The following is a 17,666-nucleotide window of genomic DNA, read 5'->3' on the forward strand; positions in this document are numbered from 1 at the left end:
CGCTTTGGCTATACCACTGCACTTGCTCTTAGTGACCCTTCTGGTGGCTGCAAGATGAACCATATTTTGCTGGTCTTCTTTCATGGTGCTACCGACCTGATCATTTTTAATGGGCCTTTCTACCATGTGGGCTATGTACTTCCCTGGCCCACTTTGATTTTGCACCACGTTTGGCTCGGTTTAATGGATGGTTCAGTGGTATTACTGTAGTTTGTTTGTTCCTTTTTAAGTTGCTTGTGTCAATTACTTCGATGTACAGTGGGTCTGTTGTTTGATTTTTGTGTGGTTGTGTTTAGTGGTCATGTCTATTGTAGATGTCGTAGGTTTCTGTTGCCAGGGAGAAAAAAAGAAAAAAAAAAGAAAAGAAATTGTCTTCGATTATTTTGACATAAGACACGTGTCAGGAAACCCAAACCAGATAACTTGCGCACATTAGCACTCTTAACTACCACAAACTGCCTCGATGTCCCAGCTATACACTTCTCATGAACCACACAAAACAATGGTGTAGATGTTGGCCGTCGGCGAGAGAACCCTCCATCTCCGTCCAGAGCCGATTGAAGCCGAGGCAACGACACCAAGAGTAGTAACCATCTTGTCCTTCGTGCTGGAGAAGCTGGTGGCTCGAAACGACCGCCTGGTGGTCGGGTCAAGCCAGCAGCAGCTTGATGGCCTGAGCGGCGTCGTCTCTGCTCCACTGGGGAAGAGCTTGAACGTCTTTCACGGCGTGAGAGCGCCGAGTATTAGCATACCCAAGTACTTGGAGAGAATATATAAGTACACGGATTGTAGCCCGTCGTGTTTAGTAGTTGGGTATGTGTATATAGATCGGTTAGTGCATAAACACCCTGACTCGCTTGTGTTCTCACTCAATGTTCATAGATTGCTGGTCACTAGTGTCATGGTTGCCTCTAAGATGCTGGATGATGTGTAAGCTCTCTTTCTCCATGTGTGTGGACTTGATGCTTGATTTAGAATTTTTGATAGAAAAGTTTCGATTACTATTATTATTGGTAAGGTGTTTTTTTTTTTCATCAATCCTTTCTGGATTGAATTGAATTCATATGGATGTTTGCGTGATTGGTATTTTGTTTGTGTGGCAATTCGTAATTTGTGGAACTAAGATAGAATATGTTTGGTCTCTGTTTTCATCTAGAGTAATACCACCGTGAGGTTGACCTCATAACTCATCTCATATTGTCCATATACTATAATACTCTAATTCAATGATATTCAATGCTAATGTTCATCACAAACATGATTTTTTTTTTTTCTTTTCAGTTTCTATAAATAAAATTTAATACTCCCTTTGTCTCAAAATAAGTGTTCGGCTTTGGGACTCTGATTGTTGTTATGTGAATCTGTGATTGTGTTGCTAGGCATTATAACAATGCATTCTATGCTCGAGTTGGGGGAGTGAGCAACGCAGAATTGAACAAGCTGGAAATGGAGCTGCTTTTCTTGTTGGATTTCGGAGTTACAGTAAGCTCTCGGGTTTTCGAGAGCTATTGCCTGCTCTTGGAGAAGGAGATGCTGTGGAGCAATAGCACAGGCCAAAAGGTCGAAAGGTCAATAATGGCTAACGGTGTTGACAATGTGACTGAAATATCAGTGGAAGAAGATGCACACGGTTCTTCGCCGCCTCAATTGACAGACTGAACCAAGTTTTTCTTTTCTATATTCAACTGGTCTGACAATTCATGTAACCTAATCCATGGGACTATTATTTTTTTTCCTTCTTTTCTATACTATGTTTTTATGTGATCAATTAGCAGAATCGTTCAGCTATGTCTTTCACAAAATTGACCAGTGAACAAAGTTGACTTGATTGAAGTTGAAAGCAACACTCTTTTGATAGCTTAAATGCTCTGCTTGGATCAACCTATTTGTATCAAATTGTAACTTAGCTTGATGTAAAACATTTTTTAGAAAATATATATTTTTTATTTGTTTGGTATTTGATTGTAAAAAAATATTTATGAAGAAAAAAATATGTTAAATTTTTTTTAAAAAATAACTCATCATCAAATTTCAGCAAGTTATTTTATACGTCCTGCTCTATGGACTCGATCTCAATCTTGACCAAAACCTTTGTAAAACACCAATATATATATATATATATATATATATATATATATATATATATATAATTTGAAAAAATAAATTTTTTTCCAAAAAAAATATTTTATGTTGAAACAAACAAACATAGGTCTCAATTGAATTGATTATATAATCATGTACAATAATTAGGGGTGGCAATGGGGCGGAGTTGGGGCGCAGTTGGGTAAACCTTATTCCGTCTCGTAAGAAAATCCGTCCCTACTCCGAGATGAGTTTGTGATTGGTAAATCATTACCGTCACTACTCCGATAGATAAAGTACCGATTCCGCCCAATGTACTCCGTTTAATTATGGAACAAGCGAGTTATGCTACTTTTATTATGTAGAGAAAAAAAATTAAAAAATACTCAATGTACTAAAATTAGTTTAATAAAAAAGTTGCCCCAACTTTTAAATTATTAAGTATTGAATATTACTAGTAATAAATTAAACCAACATTTTCACCAATAAGAGTCTTAAAAATATTAAATATATATATTATATATATATAAAAAACAAATTTAAGGTATATATATAATCTGGACAGGGCTGTGCGAGTTCATCACTAAATTCGTCCCCACCCCAAACACACTGCAAATTAATCTGCCCCATTAAGGACTGACAAAAATCAGTCGGATGGAAAAAATTGCCATCCTAACAATAATTAGGTACAAAGCATCAATTTTTCCAAATAAATATGGCACTAATGTATTTTAGGGTAAGGAACAAATATGGACCGATGTTGCATTTGTAAATATTGGACCAATCATTTCACAATTTCAAAGCATCAGCACGAACTGCCAAACCGAAGTATGAAATAAAATACTGTAGTAGTTTGCTACATTTTCATTTGTGGTGCTACTTTTACTAAAATTACATTTTCTATATTTAGATTTAGGTTTTTTTTGGATTATAAACTCTTTTGTTTCAAAAGATTATCTTCGAAGTCCAAGCACCATAGTTGTGCATTTATCATTTAAAATATATATTCATCAAGTATATAAGGGTATCTACAAATAAAAGAAAGAATAATGTTAACTAAGAAGGATGGAGGCACCTCTTTATTTTACTTGAAATAGATGCAGAAGGAAAAATAAAATAAAATAATTTGATAGATTCATTTTTGCCAGTGACAATTACAAGTGGAATTTGTCCCCAGTCAAATTTAGATAAGGGTTGAAGTGTGTATAAATGAATGGGTATATCCAATAGTTTGAACTTTTAGATAAATGGGGAATAACCTAACCGTTACAATTGGTATCAGAACCAGACTCAGTCCTTAATCCAGTGTCACGCCAAGTACCTAGTCCAGAAGGCGCCCAAGTTTGTCCCTGAGTAGACAGGATCGTCCGATCGCAATGAAGACGTTGCGCGAGTTCGGATGAGGGCGAATGTTACAAATGAAATTTGTCCCACATCAAATTTAAATGGGGATTGAAGTGTCTATAAATGAGTATGTATATAACACTATTTAATATTTTAAATTTTTAAATAAATGAGCAAGCGTCTACACTTTACACAAGACTAAAGAGAGGTTTCATTTTAAAGAAACAAACAAAACTTGTACTTACCTTTTTCTTTTCCTTTCCTTTCCATCTAAACTTCATATCCAAACAAAGTGCTAAGTCTCTTCTAATTTTCGTAGATTCGATACGGTGCAATAAACTTACAATTTGCACTCGGCCGTACACGACCAGCAAAAAGAATTGCAATCAAGGTCTCTCGCTCCTCTCTCTCTCTCTCTCTACACACCACCGAATCCGATTGATCGACGGGAAGATCTGAAGAATCCCATCACAAATTTCGTGATTGAAGACATGAGAGTTTGAGAATTTTTGGGGACAGACGACCACGGTTTTTACTCTGCCATGGCTGATTATTCGAAGGAAGATTTGGTGCAGCTGCTCAGGAGATTTGGGGCTTATCTCAGCTTCAAGATGTCCAATCTCTTCCCGATCTCCCTCCGAAATATGGTTCTTATTTCAATTCCTCTTCTTTCCATGGTTTTTTTTTCTTCTTATTATTTATGCACGTATACAAACACATGTAGTATATGTACTGATCTGAGTGGCCTTTCGTGTAAAGATGTTTCCTTTTCAGTAGCTATTTTGATGATTAGGTCATATTTCTTTCATTCGTTTTTGGAATTGATGTATACGATTGTGTCGTGCTTTATTTTGATGATCTGTTGTGCTTTTAGTACCCTTATAATAAACCGATTGCTGGATCGTTAATTATGGTGTAATTTCATGTTGTATATGCTGCTTCAAAGTGATGTTTTTATTTAATATGCAAATGCATATTATGTTTAGCATAATTGAAGTTTAGTCCATATTCACTTAACACCAAAAGAGAAGGGGAGGGGTGGTTGGCGGGTTGGAGTTTAGTCCACATTGGTTTTCTCAATCAAATTCAACTAAAGGGCACTGATTTTGATTACCTGGCAACTGTATACCCATTTTTGGAAACCCGATCTACTTGGAACTTCATATTTGATATAATGACAGGATCATAACACTCTCACTGACAAGGTCCCAACCCACATTTTTGCCTGACATGTTCATTGATTATCATTTTGTACTATTAGTGTAGTTAAGGATTTCAGTTTTGGTTGTGAAGTACAATATTTAATAAAACGGACTTACGATTGTGAAGTACAATATCTATTAAAATGGTGTGTTGGTTAAATATATATATTTTTTTTCTAGTTGGTACTCACACACACATGCCTCTACCGAATAGTGACTCACAATTGATATTGGGCATGTTTGTTTGATTATGGCCACATCAATTCAGGTAGTGCTATATAATTTGTTTCTTTTTGAAAATCACATCAAATTCGTAAAATTATTCCTACTTACCTAAAAATTGAGTTTGTTGAAATATTATATATAGAGTATTGATCTTAGAAGACCATCTTTAATCATATATGGTCAAAATAACCTATTAAAAAAAATAGGATTTGATTGAAGAAAGAAAATGCAAATTTATTTGAAGAGAATAAAAAATAAATAAAGAGGAAGAAGAAGAGTACGAAGGAAAAGAAAGAAAGAAAGAATTAGGGAGATTTTAAAAAAAATAAAAAAAAATTCAGGGGCGCACTATGTATTTTATTTTTTTTAATAAAATGCATTACATATATATATATAAAATAAAAAAATAAAAAAATAAAAAAATAAAAAAATAAAAAAAATAAAAAAATTAGTGCACCATGTCTCCCCCCCACCCGGCGGGCGCGCGGGACCTTAGTTGGCTTCGTCCTCTTTGTTTTCCTTGACATTGTCTGCTTAGCATTATTTAAGAAGTATTTTTCTTGTTTTGTGGATTAGAATTTATTATCAACTATCAATAAATGAGAGGAGTCTTTTGCAATACGACTAAATATCGTCTTAACAAGCAAGTTAGCTGCTTTGCTGATCAGTTAATTAATTCTTATCTTAACAGAATGCCTAGCCGCCACTTCACCCATTAGTTGCCCAAACATGGCATCAAGTGCCACATGGCCCATTCATATGTAGAGATACTCCCACCTTGGCTGTCTTAGTTGGTTAATAATGATTTTTTCAGCACTATAACTTGTGTCTATTCTGCTTGTTGTTTCTTGTGTTGAATTTGGTTCTCCCAAGCAACTAAATAAATGAACACAAGTTTTTCTTTTCTTTGTCTCTTCTCTTAAAATGAAAATGTAGTATCTGCCAATTAGGGAAGGTTGAGCAATATAGTTTGTCATTGATGCCTTGTAAAATCTCATCTTTGGTCCCATGGTATTTCAACTTTTTGTTGAGAGGGTAAATTAAGTATGTAATTAAAAAGAGATTAGGAATAAGAATATTGCAAGTGCCTTAATCATTGTATGATCTTTTCACTTCTTTGAAATTTCTTGCAGGATTCAAGATCAGTTGGGGCTATAGCAGGGCTTGCTGTTGCAATAGTTTTTACGTGGAGACTATTGAGATCACCCAGTGGAACTCAAAGAAGGCAACCTAAACGGCAAACTCCTACACCTAGTAGTTCTGGCGTAAACACTCAATCTAATGCAAATTTGATATCTTCTGGAGTTTGCTCATCTTCAGAAGACTCAAGGGCACAGAATGTTATTGATGAGTTATTTGAGCCCGTCAAGGTAACAAGCAATCATTTATTTAGTCACATTTGAATTCTATATTATTTTTTAATTGATGGTTATATTAAAATTATTACTTTTCCCCATGCAGCCAACATTGGGCCAATTAGTTAGGCAGAAGTTGAGTGAAGGAAGGAAGGTAATTTGTTATGCACTTTAATAATCTATTATGCATTCACTATTTATTTGGTTTTGCTTTTAATATTCTGCTTAATAGAAGTATTATTGACAATTTCAGATTGTTCTTCCATTGTAAGTGGGACTATTTAATTTCTTTCAGATAGTACTTCCATATATTGCAAGTGGGACTAAGGGCCTGCTGGTTTGTCTTTGAGAAAACAGTTTTCTATTTTCAGATAACTGAAAATCAGAAAACTGTACAAAATGTTTTGCTTGGTTCAGTTTTCTGATAACTGTTTTATGAAAACTTGGTTATAAAAATGTCTATTTTCAGACAGTTCTCTGAAAACAGTTTTCTGTTTTTTGAATTCTTGAGAATTGTTTTCTGAGTGACAAACCAAGCAGGCCTAATTTTTTTCAATATGATTGTAGTTGATTCTTCATTTCGAGGAATTGAAAACCTTAATTTTCTTTGTCAGTTTAATTGAACTGACAACTTTTATTAGTCAAATCTGATAAATATAGAACTCACTAAATAATTTGATTTTGAGGGTTTATTGAAGAATTTATGGTCATGTTTAGAGTTTTTTAAGTGATGTTTCTTGCTGCAAATGTTACAAAATAAAATTAGAAATGTAGTATTCCTGTTCACAAGTTTTGCCATAGTCACGAGTCCACATTTTTGTGGACTGTAATGTGTTTTTGAAAATTGTTACAGCTGTTTGACAAATTTAAGCATCGGAAAACTGGAAAAGTAACTTTGAATCTGATCCTTATAAACTACTCTATACCTTTGATGTTTTGATGCCTTTTCTGTAGTTAATATATATTCCACCATAAGAGTTCAGTGGTTCCTCCTGTTTAGGCACTATTAACCGTGCCTTAGCTGGACGAGTAAACAGCTCTTGCTTGCACTGGGTGTTATGAGTAAACTGGGTGTAGATGTTGTTTGTATGTTTTGACTCCTGGAATCTAAGCAACTAAGACAGCCAAGCTGGACGAGTAAACAGCTATTTGTTTGTATATAATATTGCATATTTAAACATACATTATTATATATAATCATAATCAAGCAATAATTGTAGTTAATGTTAGTGGTGAACCATAAATTTATGAATTTTGTCAAATATTTAATAAGGTTAAACAATACGATATTTATGATATAGAACCTTTTAATTTAGTAGTCATTAAGTAAAAAAGAAAATGATACGAATAAATGATTAAAAAATACAAGGCGCGCCTTTTTTGAGCCTGGAGCCTACTAAAAAGCGTGAGCCTGAGAGTTTTTTGTAAGCCTGATTGAAGGGGCCCGGCCTGTATTACGTTGAGGCACTCTAGCTGAGCCTTGATGAGCCTGGGGATTTTTTGGAGCCTAGGCGCGCCTTTAACAACTATCCACGAGGATTTGATCAAATATTTTATAAGATGGATACACAAAAGTATCAAATCAACTGAAGTGGAACTTTCTGGCATGAAAGATTGATGCTGTTTGAGGTTATTTACATCCAAAAGCAGACTTAAGGGACTGAAATGGGAGTTTTGCTCTAGTTGTTGGCCTAAATGAAATTCAAGGAGTAAATTATTAACTACAGAGTTGTAGCCATACTGTTTTATCAACCGATGAAGAATGGCTCAGTGCTTAGAGGATAATCATACAGAATATATATAATGTATAATTGTATATCTCTAACAAATTTTGTGTACCGTTGTTTTTTTTTTAAAAACCAGTCTGGAACTTTCGGATTTCTCTGGTATTAGGAACCTTATCACTGTCTATAGATCAAATAATTTTGTAGATTGGATTTTAATTGACTGTCTACTGCTCCATTGCATGTGCTTAGGGTAGAAGTTTCGGACATATGTACTGTCATGCTATTAAAATGCGCACACCCACACATGTGAACTCTATTAATTCTAAGAAGTGGTATAGGATAGCCTGGTCGAAGTATAGTATATCATACATACATGATGCATTATATGTCCCATAAATGGTCTTCACAGGAACTATTATCTTGCATTATATGTCCCATAAATGGTCTTCACAGGAACTATTATCTTCATTCTTAACCATTCATGGTTTTCATGCTGTTTTTGTGCAGGTAACATGCCGGTTGCTTGGCGTAATACTTGAGGAAAGTAGTCCAGAGGAGCTTCAGGAGGTGACATTCTCTTCCAAATGAACTTTGTGGACAAATTAGTTTGAAGAGGATTAATGTTATGTTTTACCTTGTTCTTGTAGAAACAAGCAACTGTGAGATCCTCTGTGCTGGAAGTACTGCTGGAGATCACAAAATACTGTGACCTTTATCTCATGGAAAGAGTTCTCGATGATGAAAGTGAAGTGCGTGCTAATTTTTTCACTTGTACCATTGTTTGTGATTGTTATCACTTTTTTAATAATCTTGTGTCATAGATCATCTGCATAGCGTTGCCTGAGCAAGTTTTTGCATGTAGGAATGACAGTTTTAGTGGAAATTCTGGTAACCTACTTCAACTTACCCCAATTGGACGGAGATGGAACATCTGAAATAAGGGTTAGGGTGTGACGGGCATAAGGATTATAACACAACTTGGGTTCAGAGGGGAGCTAGGATAAGAACCAATCAATCCTCCTGCCTTGGCTAAATTGTAATACTATGAAGTCATATGGCAGTAGGTATATATTAGTTTACATAATCATTTTTTAGTGCAGTTGAACAAACCTTTGAAGTCTTTAGACCTTAGTAAAGTTCCATCCTTTGAGTTTTTAAAGATTGATAAAACATTAAGTGCACAAAATCCAAGTCCTTTGAAGTGAAAAAAACCAAAAAGATGCCCGTCCCACATTGATTCGGGCATATGAGTAAGAGTTGCTCCCAGCACCTCTATGAATGTAGTCATCGATGCATTTGTGAGCTCTTTCTGTTATTCTGAGCAAAAGCTACTTGCTTATAGTTCCACATGGCTCTTGAGTTTATCGAAGTAAATAAAAAAATTTCCTAAGTATATACAATACTGCCATTCCTGTAAGCGTGTTCCACCATGGCTGTGGCGCCATGGGCACTATTTTAATTAATTTTTCGAAAAAAAAAAAAAAGACTGATGGGAGTCCTGCTCCACCCCAAAAAATATTGTCCCCTCTTGCCTGTCCTGCCTCAAGTTTGAACTTTGAGGTGGGTTCAAGAGAGTTTTTGCTCCCAGGGTGGTGTCACAAAAAGGGTTCTTTATCCAAAACATGCCCTGTGGCTATTGTGTGCATAGCTCCGGAAGTTTTACGTGGACATTTTCTTAACTCAATTTTTTGCTTTCCCTAATAACTAAACTTCAGTTTTAGTGTCCTTTGCTTGTTCACCATGTAATACGTTGGTAGGCTATCCTTATGGTTACTGATTGAGACCTTAAGACCTTAAGTTATGCTTTTCATTAATATTCTCTGCCTAATCTGCGGGACCGAAAAATTAGAGCGATATATATATATATTTTTCTTTTTGTTTAAGTACCATGTGAAGTCCTCATGGAATTGTAAACATTCTTTATTTGGATAATTTTTACCTGCTTGGGCTATTATGTTCTTACTAATATATATATTCTGCAAGGACTTAGAAATTGTATGAACCTTTTTTTTTAACAAACGAAATTGTATAAGCATCTGTAGTGTTTATCTTTTTTGGAATGAGTTCAACCTTGAGAAAAGCATGTTCTTTGATTTGGCTCCTAGGCTTATCAGGAAAAATAAGTTCAATTGACAACTATAATAGTGGAACTCAATTATAGGGTTACATAATTAATAAACTTATCATAAAAGAAAGAAAGGAAAAGAACCGTACATCCAATTGCTTTTGTCTAGTATATTTAGCTATCATTTGTGAAATATTACAGTTGTGTCACTTAGTCTCTTAAATATCTTTTTTCCGTTGCAAAGTAGATTGTATGAGATTGGAATATTTCTGAGATGAGAGGTTTGATCTTTTCATTGCCAGTTCCTGCTTGAATTCAGAACAACTGTGCTATAATTTTTTTTCGTTAATGATGTCTGCTTGAAAGTTATCATTTTTCACACGTGTCCTTTGACTTGTATATTCAAGTCATCTTTAAGGACGGGCATGCACATGCTTTTGGCTCTTTATGATTGATATGATGAAGTTGCATTTATGGGTTTTAGACTGTACTATGTGTATGCTTTTGTGTTAATCGACAAGTGCTTCTAGGTCTTGGTTAATTATTATCATGTATTAGCATCGTGGTTTGATGGTTTTAAGTTTTCTGTTTGTTGGCTTTAAACCATTAGCTGCTTTACATAGCTTCTGTCTTTGACTGTTAAATTGTTTTATTTGTTATTGACGGGAATGAATATAAAGGAGTTCTCCTTGCCATAATGGAACAAATAATTGTATGCAGAGCAAGGTTCTCCATGCTTTAGAAGATGCTGGGATTTTCACATCTGGCGGTTTGGTTAAAGACAAGGTACCGTGTTCATTTAATTGGTATATTAAAAACCATTTGAAATACTATAAATAATATTTTCCTGCCATAAATATGTCTACTGAGTTGGGTTAATTTCACCCAATTAGTTTCCATTTTCCAAGTGAAGTTGTGCAATGGCATACGTTTGGAATCTGTTGTAACCAAGTCTTTATCAATATTCTTTGAGATATTATACTTATCTGCTGTAACCAAGTCTTTATCAATATACTTTGAGATATTATCAGATTTTAAACTTCTCTAAGGCTTTTTTCCAGATTTTCCTTTAGAAGCTCTTATAAAAGGGACAACCCTCTATCTGCTGTAACCATATATTTATCAATATACTTTGAGATATTATAAGATTTTAAACTTCTCTAAGGCTTTTTTCCAGATTTTCCTTTAGAAATCTAGGCTCCAACAGTGATTGGAGTAACCCTATTCTTTCTTAGTGCTCTTAAGAAGATTTCTGTTTCTTTTGGTTTGCTTCAAGTAGTATCCCCTGCTATAAGATCTGTGATTATTGCAGATCTATGGCAAGGCAAGGAAGCAAGATAGCTACAAAAGAAGACGTTCAAAAACTGCAGCATCAATTTTCTCGACCGAGCACTCTATTAGAACAATATGGAATCATTTCTTCTCCGATTCTGGACAGTAGGAGAGAAAGGGATCAGCAAATTGATGCATGTGAAAGAAACAGAAATCTTCTTAGAGCACTAAGAAAAAATAAGGTTACTCCAATCAACGTTGGAGCCTAGATTTCTAAAGGGAACTCTTGGAAATGCCTTGTAGAAGCTTAAAATCTGATAATATCTCAAAGTATATTGATAAAGACTTGGTTCGGCAGATACATAGGGCTGTCCCTTTTATGAGACAAGTATTAATGACACTTACTCTAGACTTTTCACAAAACATTAATGACAACTTCTACTGTTCCAATGACTTTTCAGATTCCCATATCATAACTACTACTTAATAGACTTTGACTAAACACTTTTCAAGACACTATTAACTGCCTCAATCCTGACTAGAGACGCTATTAAGTATTAGTATCATATATGCCAGTATTTTTTAACTTGCATGTAAATACACATTTTATACGCGTAGTGCACGCAACTTAACTAACTGGGCTCTAGACCTATAATGGGGCAAGATTCATTTCAGGGAAATATGTCTCCCGCTGATGCTGCCAGTTCAATTCTTTCACTCTGAGCATGTCTGAAGTGGAAGGTCTTGAAAATTTATAGATTTCCTCTCTTGAAAACTAACGGCATTTGATGGTTCATACCACTGAAAATTCTTGAAGATTCTCTTGTTCCATATATTCCCAGATAAGCAGCACTTCATAATTTTTGAAGAAGCTAACCCTGAGGGTTCATGTCCTCATTGGGGCAAAGTGGGTGTGTGAGTTTTAAAGAGAGAGAGAGGTAGAGATGGGGGACAGGTAAAGAACTGAATTATACTTGCACAAATATTACAATGAAAAGAAAGCATGCTTCCTCGATTCTTCAAGGACCTAGCCAAGATATTCCTTTCAAACTTTTGTTGCAATGGCCACTTTCCCTTCCTGTAAGACAAAGGGAATTCCCCAATAGAATGAAACCTACATTGCAATTATCTTACTAGAAATGGGTCATTTAGAGCCACTGTAATTACTTGGTATGCCCGCCTTTCATTCTATTCCCCTTTTGTGCTTCTTTAATTGATGTCTATATAGAGTCCAGTTATCCTGACTCACGCTTGTGGAGACCATCAGGGCTGAAATCTCCCTAGACTTGCTTCAAGGCAACAATTAGAGCCCCTTGCTTATCCATTTCTATGGAAGAAAGATAGCAAGAGAAAAGACGGTTATAAACAATCTGCTGACGTATACTGTTGTTCAGTAATGGGTACACATTTTGACCATAATATCTATATCCTTGTTGAATTTTGTGTATGAATGGATAAATTTTGCCTGATATTGCCTACCTTTATAATTTTTTTAATCATATTTTTGTGTCTTAATTCTCATTAATGCACCTGCAGGTTCTCTTTTGTAGCACAGAGAATGGGAGAACATCCTTTGTTCGACAATTGGAGCCTGATTGGCATATTGACTCGAATCCTGAAATTGTTTCTCAGTTGGCGGTATATTCTTATTTCTTGTAACTAGGAAACATAAGTGTGAAATCATATATATGAACATGTATCTAGAACTTGTATCTTGGCATAGTGGTACTTCTGGCTACTGTGGAGGGGACAGTTGGATTCAAATCTTATCACCTATCAACTATCTTACAGTAAATTAATTTATACAGGCAAGAAAAGTATTTATCAGACAATGAATCCTCATTTAAATAAAAAAAAAATTCTTAAAATAACAAGCGAAATTAAATTAGCAAGATGGAATGTAGGAACATTAACCATTAAACATCATTTGTTTGCAAGAAACAAAATGGAAAGATGAAAAAGCTAGGGAGATAAGAGAATGATATAAACCATTTTATTCAAGAGGCAAGATAATCAAAGGAATGGCATAGGCATGGGCATAGTTGTAAACCATTACATGAAAGATAAAACTGTAGAAACAAGAAGACAAGGGGATAGAATAATAACCATTAAGGTTGTTATAGATACTACTATTCTAAACCTAATTAGTGTGTATGCACCTGAAGGAGCATTAGATGAAACTACAAAAACAATTTTGGTAGTTGATGGAATAAGTGATGTAATCCATATACCCTAATCACAAGAGAATATGCATAGGAGGTGAATTTTAAAAAAAAAATAATTATTATTGTTTAAAGTAAGTTTGGATTAAAAAGGCATTCAAAGGGGGAATGCATCCCTCAAAAGCTACACAAGGCCAAATAGGGCCTTTAATAAACTCTCAAAAGAGTAAAAAAATCAACTCTCTCCTCCATGGATCTACAATTTCTCCCTATAACCCAACAAAAAAGAGTACTAAGAATGGAGAACTTCAGTATTCCAATAGGAGTCTCCTTCCTTCGAAGGATCTCCTATTTCTTTCGAGCCATAAACACCACCAGATGCACAAAGGCGCTACCCTCCAGAAATCACGGACTTCGGCACCCACTATACAACCTCTCCAAGCCTCTGGAGGACCTGGGCATAACCCTACTGAACCCCAAATAATTTCTCCCTGGGGGGTGATTTTAATGGGCATAAACAAAACATACTAAATGATTTATATACAAAATTAGACACAAAGGAAGGTGAAAGTTATTTATAAATTGGCAAAGTGTAGATAAATCAATTAGAGACATGGATCAAATTAGATTTATTAAGGATGTAGAAAACAAAATATTAATTAAGGTTAATGACATATTAGCTAGATGAAAAAATTAATTTTTGCACCTTCTTAATCAGGAATACCTAGTGAAGAAGTGTAAAGTAATGAATTTATGTAGGAATGATGAGTAATATCAACAATAAGGAAGTAAAGATCGGAAAGAATAAAATGGTTGGCTAAGATAACATTTCTATCTAAGCAACCATTCAAAAAAAACATTTCTATCTAAGCATGGAGAAAGTTAGGAAAGGTAGGAATTGGCTGGCTAACAAACTTATTCAACAAGATTCTAAAAGATGGAATTCTGGAGGAAAAGCACCATAGTACCTATTTACAAAAACAAAGGGCATATACATACTTACAACAATTATAGAGGAATATTTTAATGAGTAATACAATGAAACTATCGGAAATGGTGATACAGCAAAGATTAAGGAAGGAATCTACAGTGTCCAATAACCAATTTGGATTATGCTGGGAAGATCTAGAGGCTGTTTACTTAATAATACAATTATTTGAAAAATGTAGGAGTAAGCAAAAAGATTTACAATTGATCTTTAGACTTGAGATATAATTTGGTGGGATTTACAAAGATAACAAATTCCTCTAAAAATATTAAAGATATTGAATCTAGAGTTCGTATTACATGCGATGAGACTAGTGATTTTTTTTATAAACGTGGAATTGCACCAAGTAAATATTTATTCGCAATAATTCTAGATGAGATCACAAAAGACTTAAAAGGAGACATTCCATGGCGAATGTTTGCAAATGACGTAGTTCCATTGAACACTTCTGAAGGAAATTTTAGCAATAAAATTAGATATGTGGAGTAACACGTTAGAATCAAAAGGTCTAAGAGTTAGTAGGACTAAAACTGAATGTGTGGAATGTAAATCTAGTAAACAATCAGATATGAGTTAATGATCACACTTCAAAACCAAAGGATTATCAAGGTGACCATATTTTATATTTAGGGTCATTTATACAAAAGGATAATGGGACAAATAGTGATATAACTAGTAGAATTGGCATAGGGTTGGACAAACATTTTGTGTGGTAAATGAATAACAAATAAACTAAGAGAAAAAATTTGTAGGATAGTTATTAGGCCAAATATTTTATATGGTGCAGACTGTTGAACGCTAAAAAAGAAATAAGGACAACCAATTCATGTAAGCAGAAATGAAGATATTAAGATGGATGATAGGAGTAAAGAGAAGAGACAAGATTACAAATCAAATACTGTGGGAGAAATTAGGTGGTGCCTATTAGTGATAAGAGAGAACAGACTTAGGTGGTATGGACATTTACAAAGAAGACTTGTATATGCACCGGTAAGATGAGGAAGGCTAATTTATATAGAAAGTAGGAGACAGAGAGAGCGACCAGAATTACCATGGGATGAAATTATTAGAAATGACTTTTGAAACATCATTGCTGCCATCAGCACATAGTGTTCAATGTTTAATAAGATACATTCGCAAATTTTGAAATTTGATCACATTGATATTTGTTGAACTTTATAATTTCAGACTTGGGTCTCTTCCCAATGTGTGCCTTGGGAAGGCCAAAAAAGGAAAATTGTGTTATTGCACTACTACATTAACTTTAGATTACAACATATAATATTGTTTGTATTCTATTGTGTATGCTGGAATTTCCCTTATTCGATAGATATACTTTGCGGTTATTTTCATCATACTTTGATAAAGACAAGTATTTCTTCTGTAATGCTGGCCTTCTGAATTCATAATTTCTTTTTTGTTGGTTACAGAGGTTCATCAAATATCAGCTTCACATTTCGCCAGTCAAACCTGAACGAACTGCCCCTAACGTTTTTAGCTCCCAATCCTTGGAACAGTTCTTTGGATGTGTTTGATGCACAAACCACTAAAAGATGCAAATACGTTTTTTACCTAGGTTTCTCTTTTTCTTCATCTTGCGTTTAATCTGCATTATACATTATGTCCTGTTCATTGTACTGGTGCTCATCTGCAGTTGCCGATTTTCTAGACTATGTACTGCCTTAAATTAACTGAAGAATCTTTCTTTGATCTTTGTGCAATAGATTGAATCGCATTTAATTAGTGTCAATTGTTGAAGTTCATAAAATGGTTGTTTCTTGTAATTTCTGTCAGTTAAATATGATACCATCTAAGATGATAGATTTGATTTTATTGCTGCTGTTCGAAAATCAAAAAACTGTGTGAGAGCAAAAGGTTGATGGTTTATTGGAAAGAAACTTAGTTTTTGCATCACAAGTTCATGGACCATGCTGATTTTACTGCTGTATTTTTTCTTACTGTTATTTAGTCCCAAAGAATCCTGAAGATGTGTGATCCAATCAGCTCCTTCGATGTTTCTATGGGTGTAGACTGCAATTATGCTTGATTGTTCTAGAAAAAAAGGATCCTAATTAGACTTATTGCTAGAGATCTTCAATGAATAGTCACTTGTTTTATGTTTCATATGCTAATTTAATTTTGTATAGGCTGTGCTATTGTTTTGATTTTTTTTTTCCTTTTTTCTGGAGTCTATTTTTTCTCATCAAGTATATTGGAATGTCGACTAGGGCAGCCTACTTGTCCACAGGTAAGGACTGAGGGCTGTTATACTCGCCTATAAGCTGGAACTGTACTTGAGCAATGGCAGTCGATTTGGTGGGTGCTTGCTCCTGTGCATCCAGTTGAGCTACTTTAAACCCTAAACTAAGAAAAATGTCTAATCTGATTAGTTTTTCTTTAGCACTTCTTAAATTCACCCCTCTAGTTAGTAGATTAGGATCCTCTCCTCTACAAGGAGATGACAGGAGAGGTCCGGTACTTTTAAGCGTATGAAGGCCACGCCAATTTTGATGCACATGCAACACCCATTACATCGAGACCCAACATGGGCAACATAATACCATTACATTGAGAATGTTGTATTCTTAATTTATTTGTGTTGCTGACTCAATGTAATGGTATTGTGTGTTGCGTCTTGATGTAAGTGTTGCGTGTGCATCAAAATGACGACGTCGTTCTTATACGCGTTAAAGTAATGCATCTCTCCTTGTACAGGAGAGGATACGAATCCCTAGGGTACGTTGCTTAAACTATTTATACTCGACCTAGTGGACATTCAATTTCTGTATTCATATGGAGATTAAGCAGGTTGACGTGGTTCAATGCTTGTATTGAATGGAGGTTAAGCATGGTTCATTCTTTAGATTTCATATTTACAGTTTTCAATCATTAATAGACATTGGAGCGGCATAAATGTATCCCAAGTGTGCATCTATTTAACAATGTCTACACGTTCAAATTCAACCCAAGTTGAGTGGAAATTTTTTTTAAAAAAAATTCAAATACTCCATCCGTTTCAAAATTTCCCCCTTTTTGTTTTTAAGATGTTTCTCTCATGGCCAATTTGAAAAGAAAAAAAAGTGAAGCTTTAATGAGCTCATTATAAAAGTAATGTGAGCTCTCTGTTTTTTTAACGTTAGTTGCCTACAAATTTTGAGAAGACCCAACTGGTTGAAGGGAAACCTATGAGAATTATACAATTAAATATCGTATCAAATTTTATTTAGGGTAAATTATACGTTTT

General features: G+C 34.6%; 2 protein-coding genes across 3 annotated transcripts; both read left to right on the plus strand.

Moving 5' to 3' along the window:
• The first annotated feature begins 421 nt into the window (after positions 1-421).
• LOC132307337 (cyclin-U1-1) lies at positions 422-1,864 on the plus strand. The gene is made up of 2 exons (XM_059805060.1): positions 422-930; positions 1,380-1,864. The coding sequence occupies exons 1-2, from the start codon at positions 512-514 to the stop codon at positions 1,657-1,659; spliced, it is 699 nt and encodes a 232-aa protein (XP_059661043.1). The 5' UTR covers positions 422-511; the 3' UTR covers positions 1,660-1,864.
• Positions 1,865-3,738: 1,874 nt separating this feature from the next.
• Positions 3,739-16,190, plus strand: LOC132307339 (peroxisome biogenesis protein 22). Of its 2 annotated transcripts, none has more exons than XR_009482214.1 (8): positions 3,739-4,073; positions 5,987-6,223; positions 6,315-6,362; positions 8,443-8,502; positions 8,583-8,684; positions 10,721-10,786; positions 11,313-12,672; positions 12,809-12,910. XR_009482214.1 is itself a non-coding variant. In XM_059805066.1 (8 exons), exons 1-8 carry the CDS (start codon positions 3,969-3,971, stop codon positions 15,955-15,957), a joined length of 825 nt encoding a protein of 274 aa, XP_059661049.1. In that variant the 5' UTR covers positions 3,743-3,968; the 3' UTR covers positions 15,958-16,190. The 2 variants fall into 2 exon arrangements, 1 of the variants encoding a protein (XP_059661049.1); XM_059805066.1 differs by lacking the exon at positions 11,313-12,672 and adding an exon at positions 15,853-16,190 and having other exon boundaries at positions 3,743-4,073.
• The last annotated feature ends 1,476 nt before the right edge of the window (positions 16,191-17,666 follow it).

The sequence above is a fragment of the Cornus florida genome, unplaced genomic scaffold, assembly GCF_030987335.1.
Source record: "Cornus florida cultivar Cherokee Brave unplaced genomic scaffold, ASM3098733v1 CherokeeBrave_3.0.0_Hap2_Chr05, whole genome shotgun sequence".
NCBI lineage: Eukaryota > Viridiplantae > Streptophyta > Magnoliopsida > Cornales > Cornaceae > Cornus > Cornus florida.

Excerpts from the sequence above, each read along its gene's own strand:
- LOC132307337 (XM_059805060.1), top strand. The coding sequence starts at position 512 with ATGTTGGCCGTCGGCGAGAGAACCCTCCATCTCCGTCCAGAGCCGATT. Across the intron at positions 931-1,379 it reads TCTAAGATGCTGGATGATGT|GCATTATAACAATGCATTCT; the intron begins GTAAGCTCTCTT and ends TTGTGTTGCTAG.
- LOC132307339 (XM_059805066.1), top strand. The coding sequence starts at position 3,969 with ATGGCTGATTATTCGAAGGAAGATTTGGTGCAGCTGCTCAGGAGATTT. Across the intron at positions 8,685-10,720 it reads TTCTCGATGATGAAAGTGAA|AGCAAGGTTCTCCATGCTTT; the intron begins GTGCGTGCTAAT and ends AATTGTATGCAG. Across the intron at positions 12,911-15,852 it reads AAATTGTTTCTCAGTTGGCG|AGGTTCATCAAATATCAGCT; the intron begins GTATATTCTTAT and ends TGTTGGTTACAG.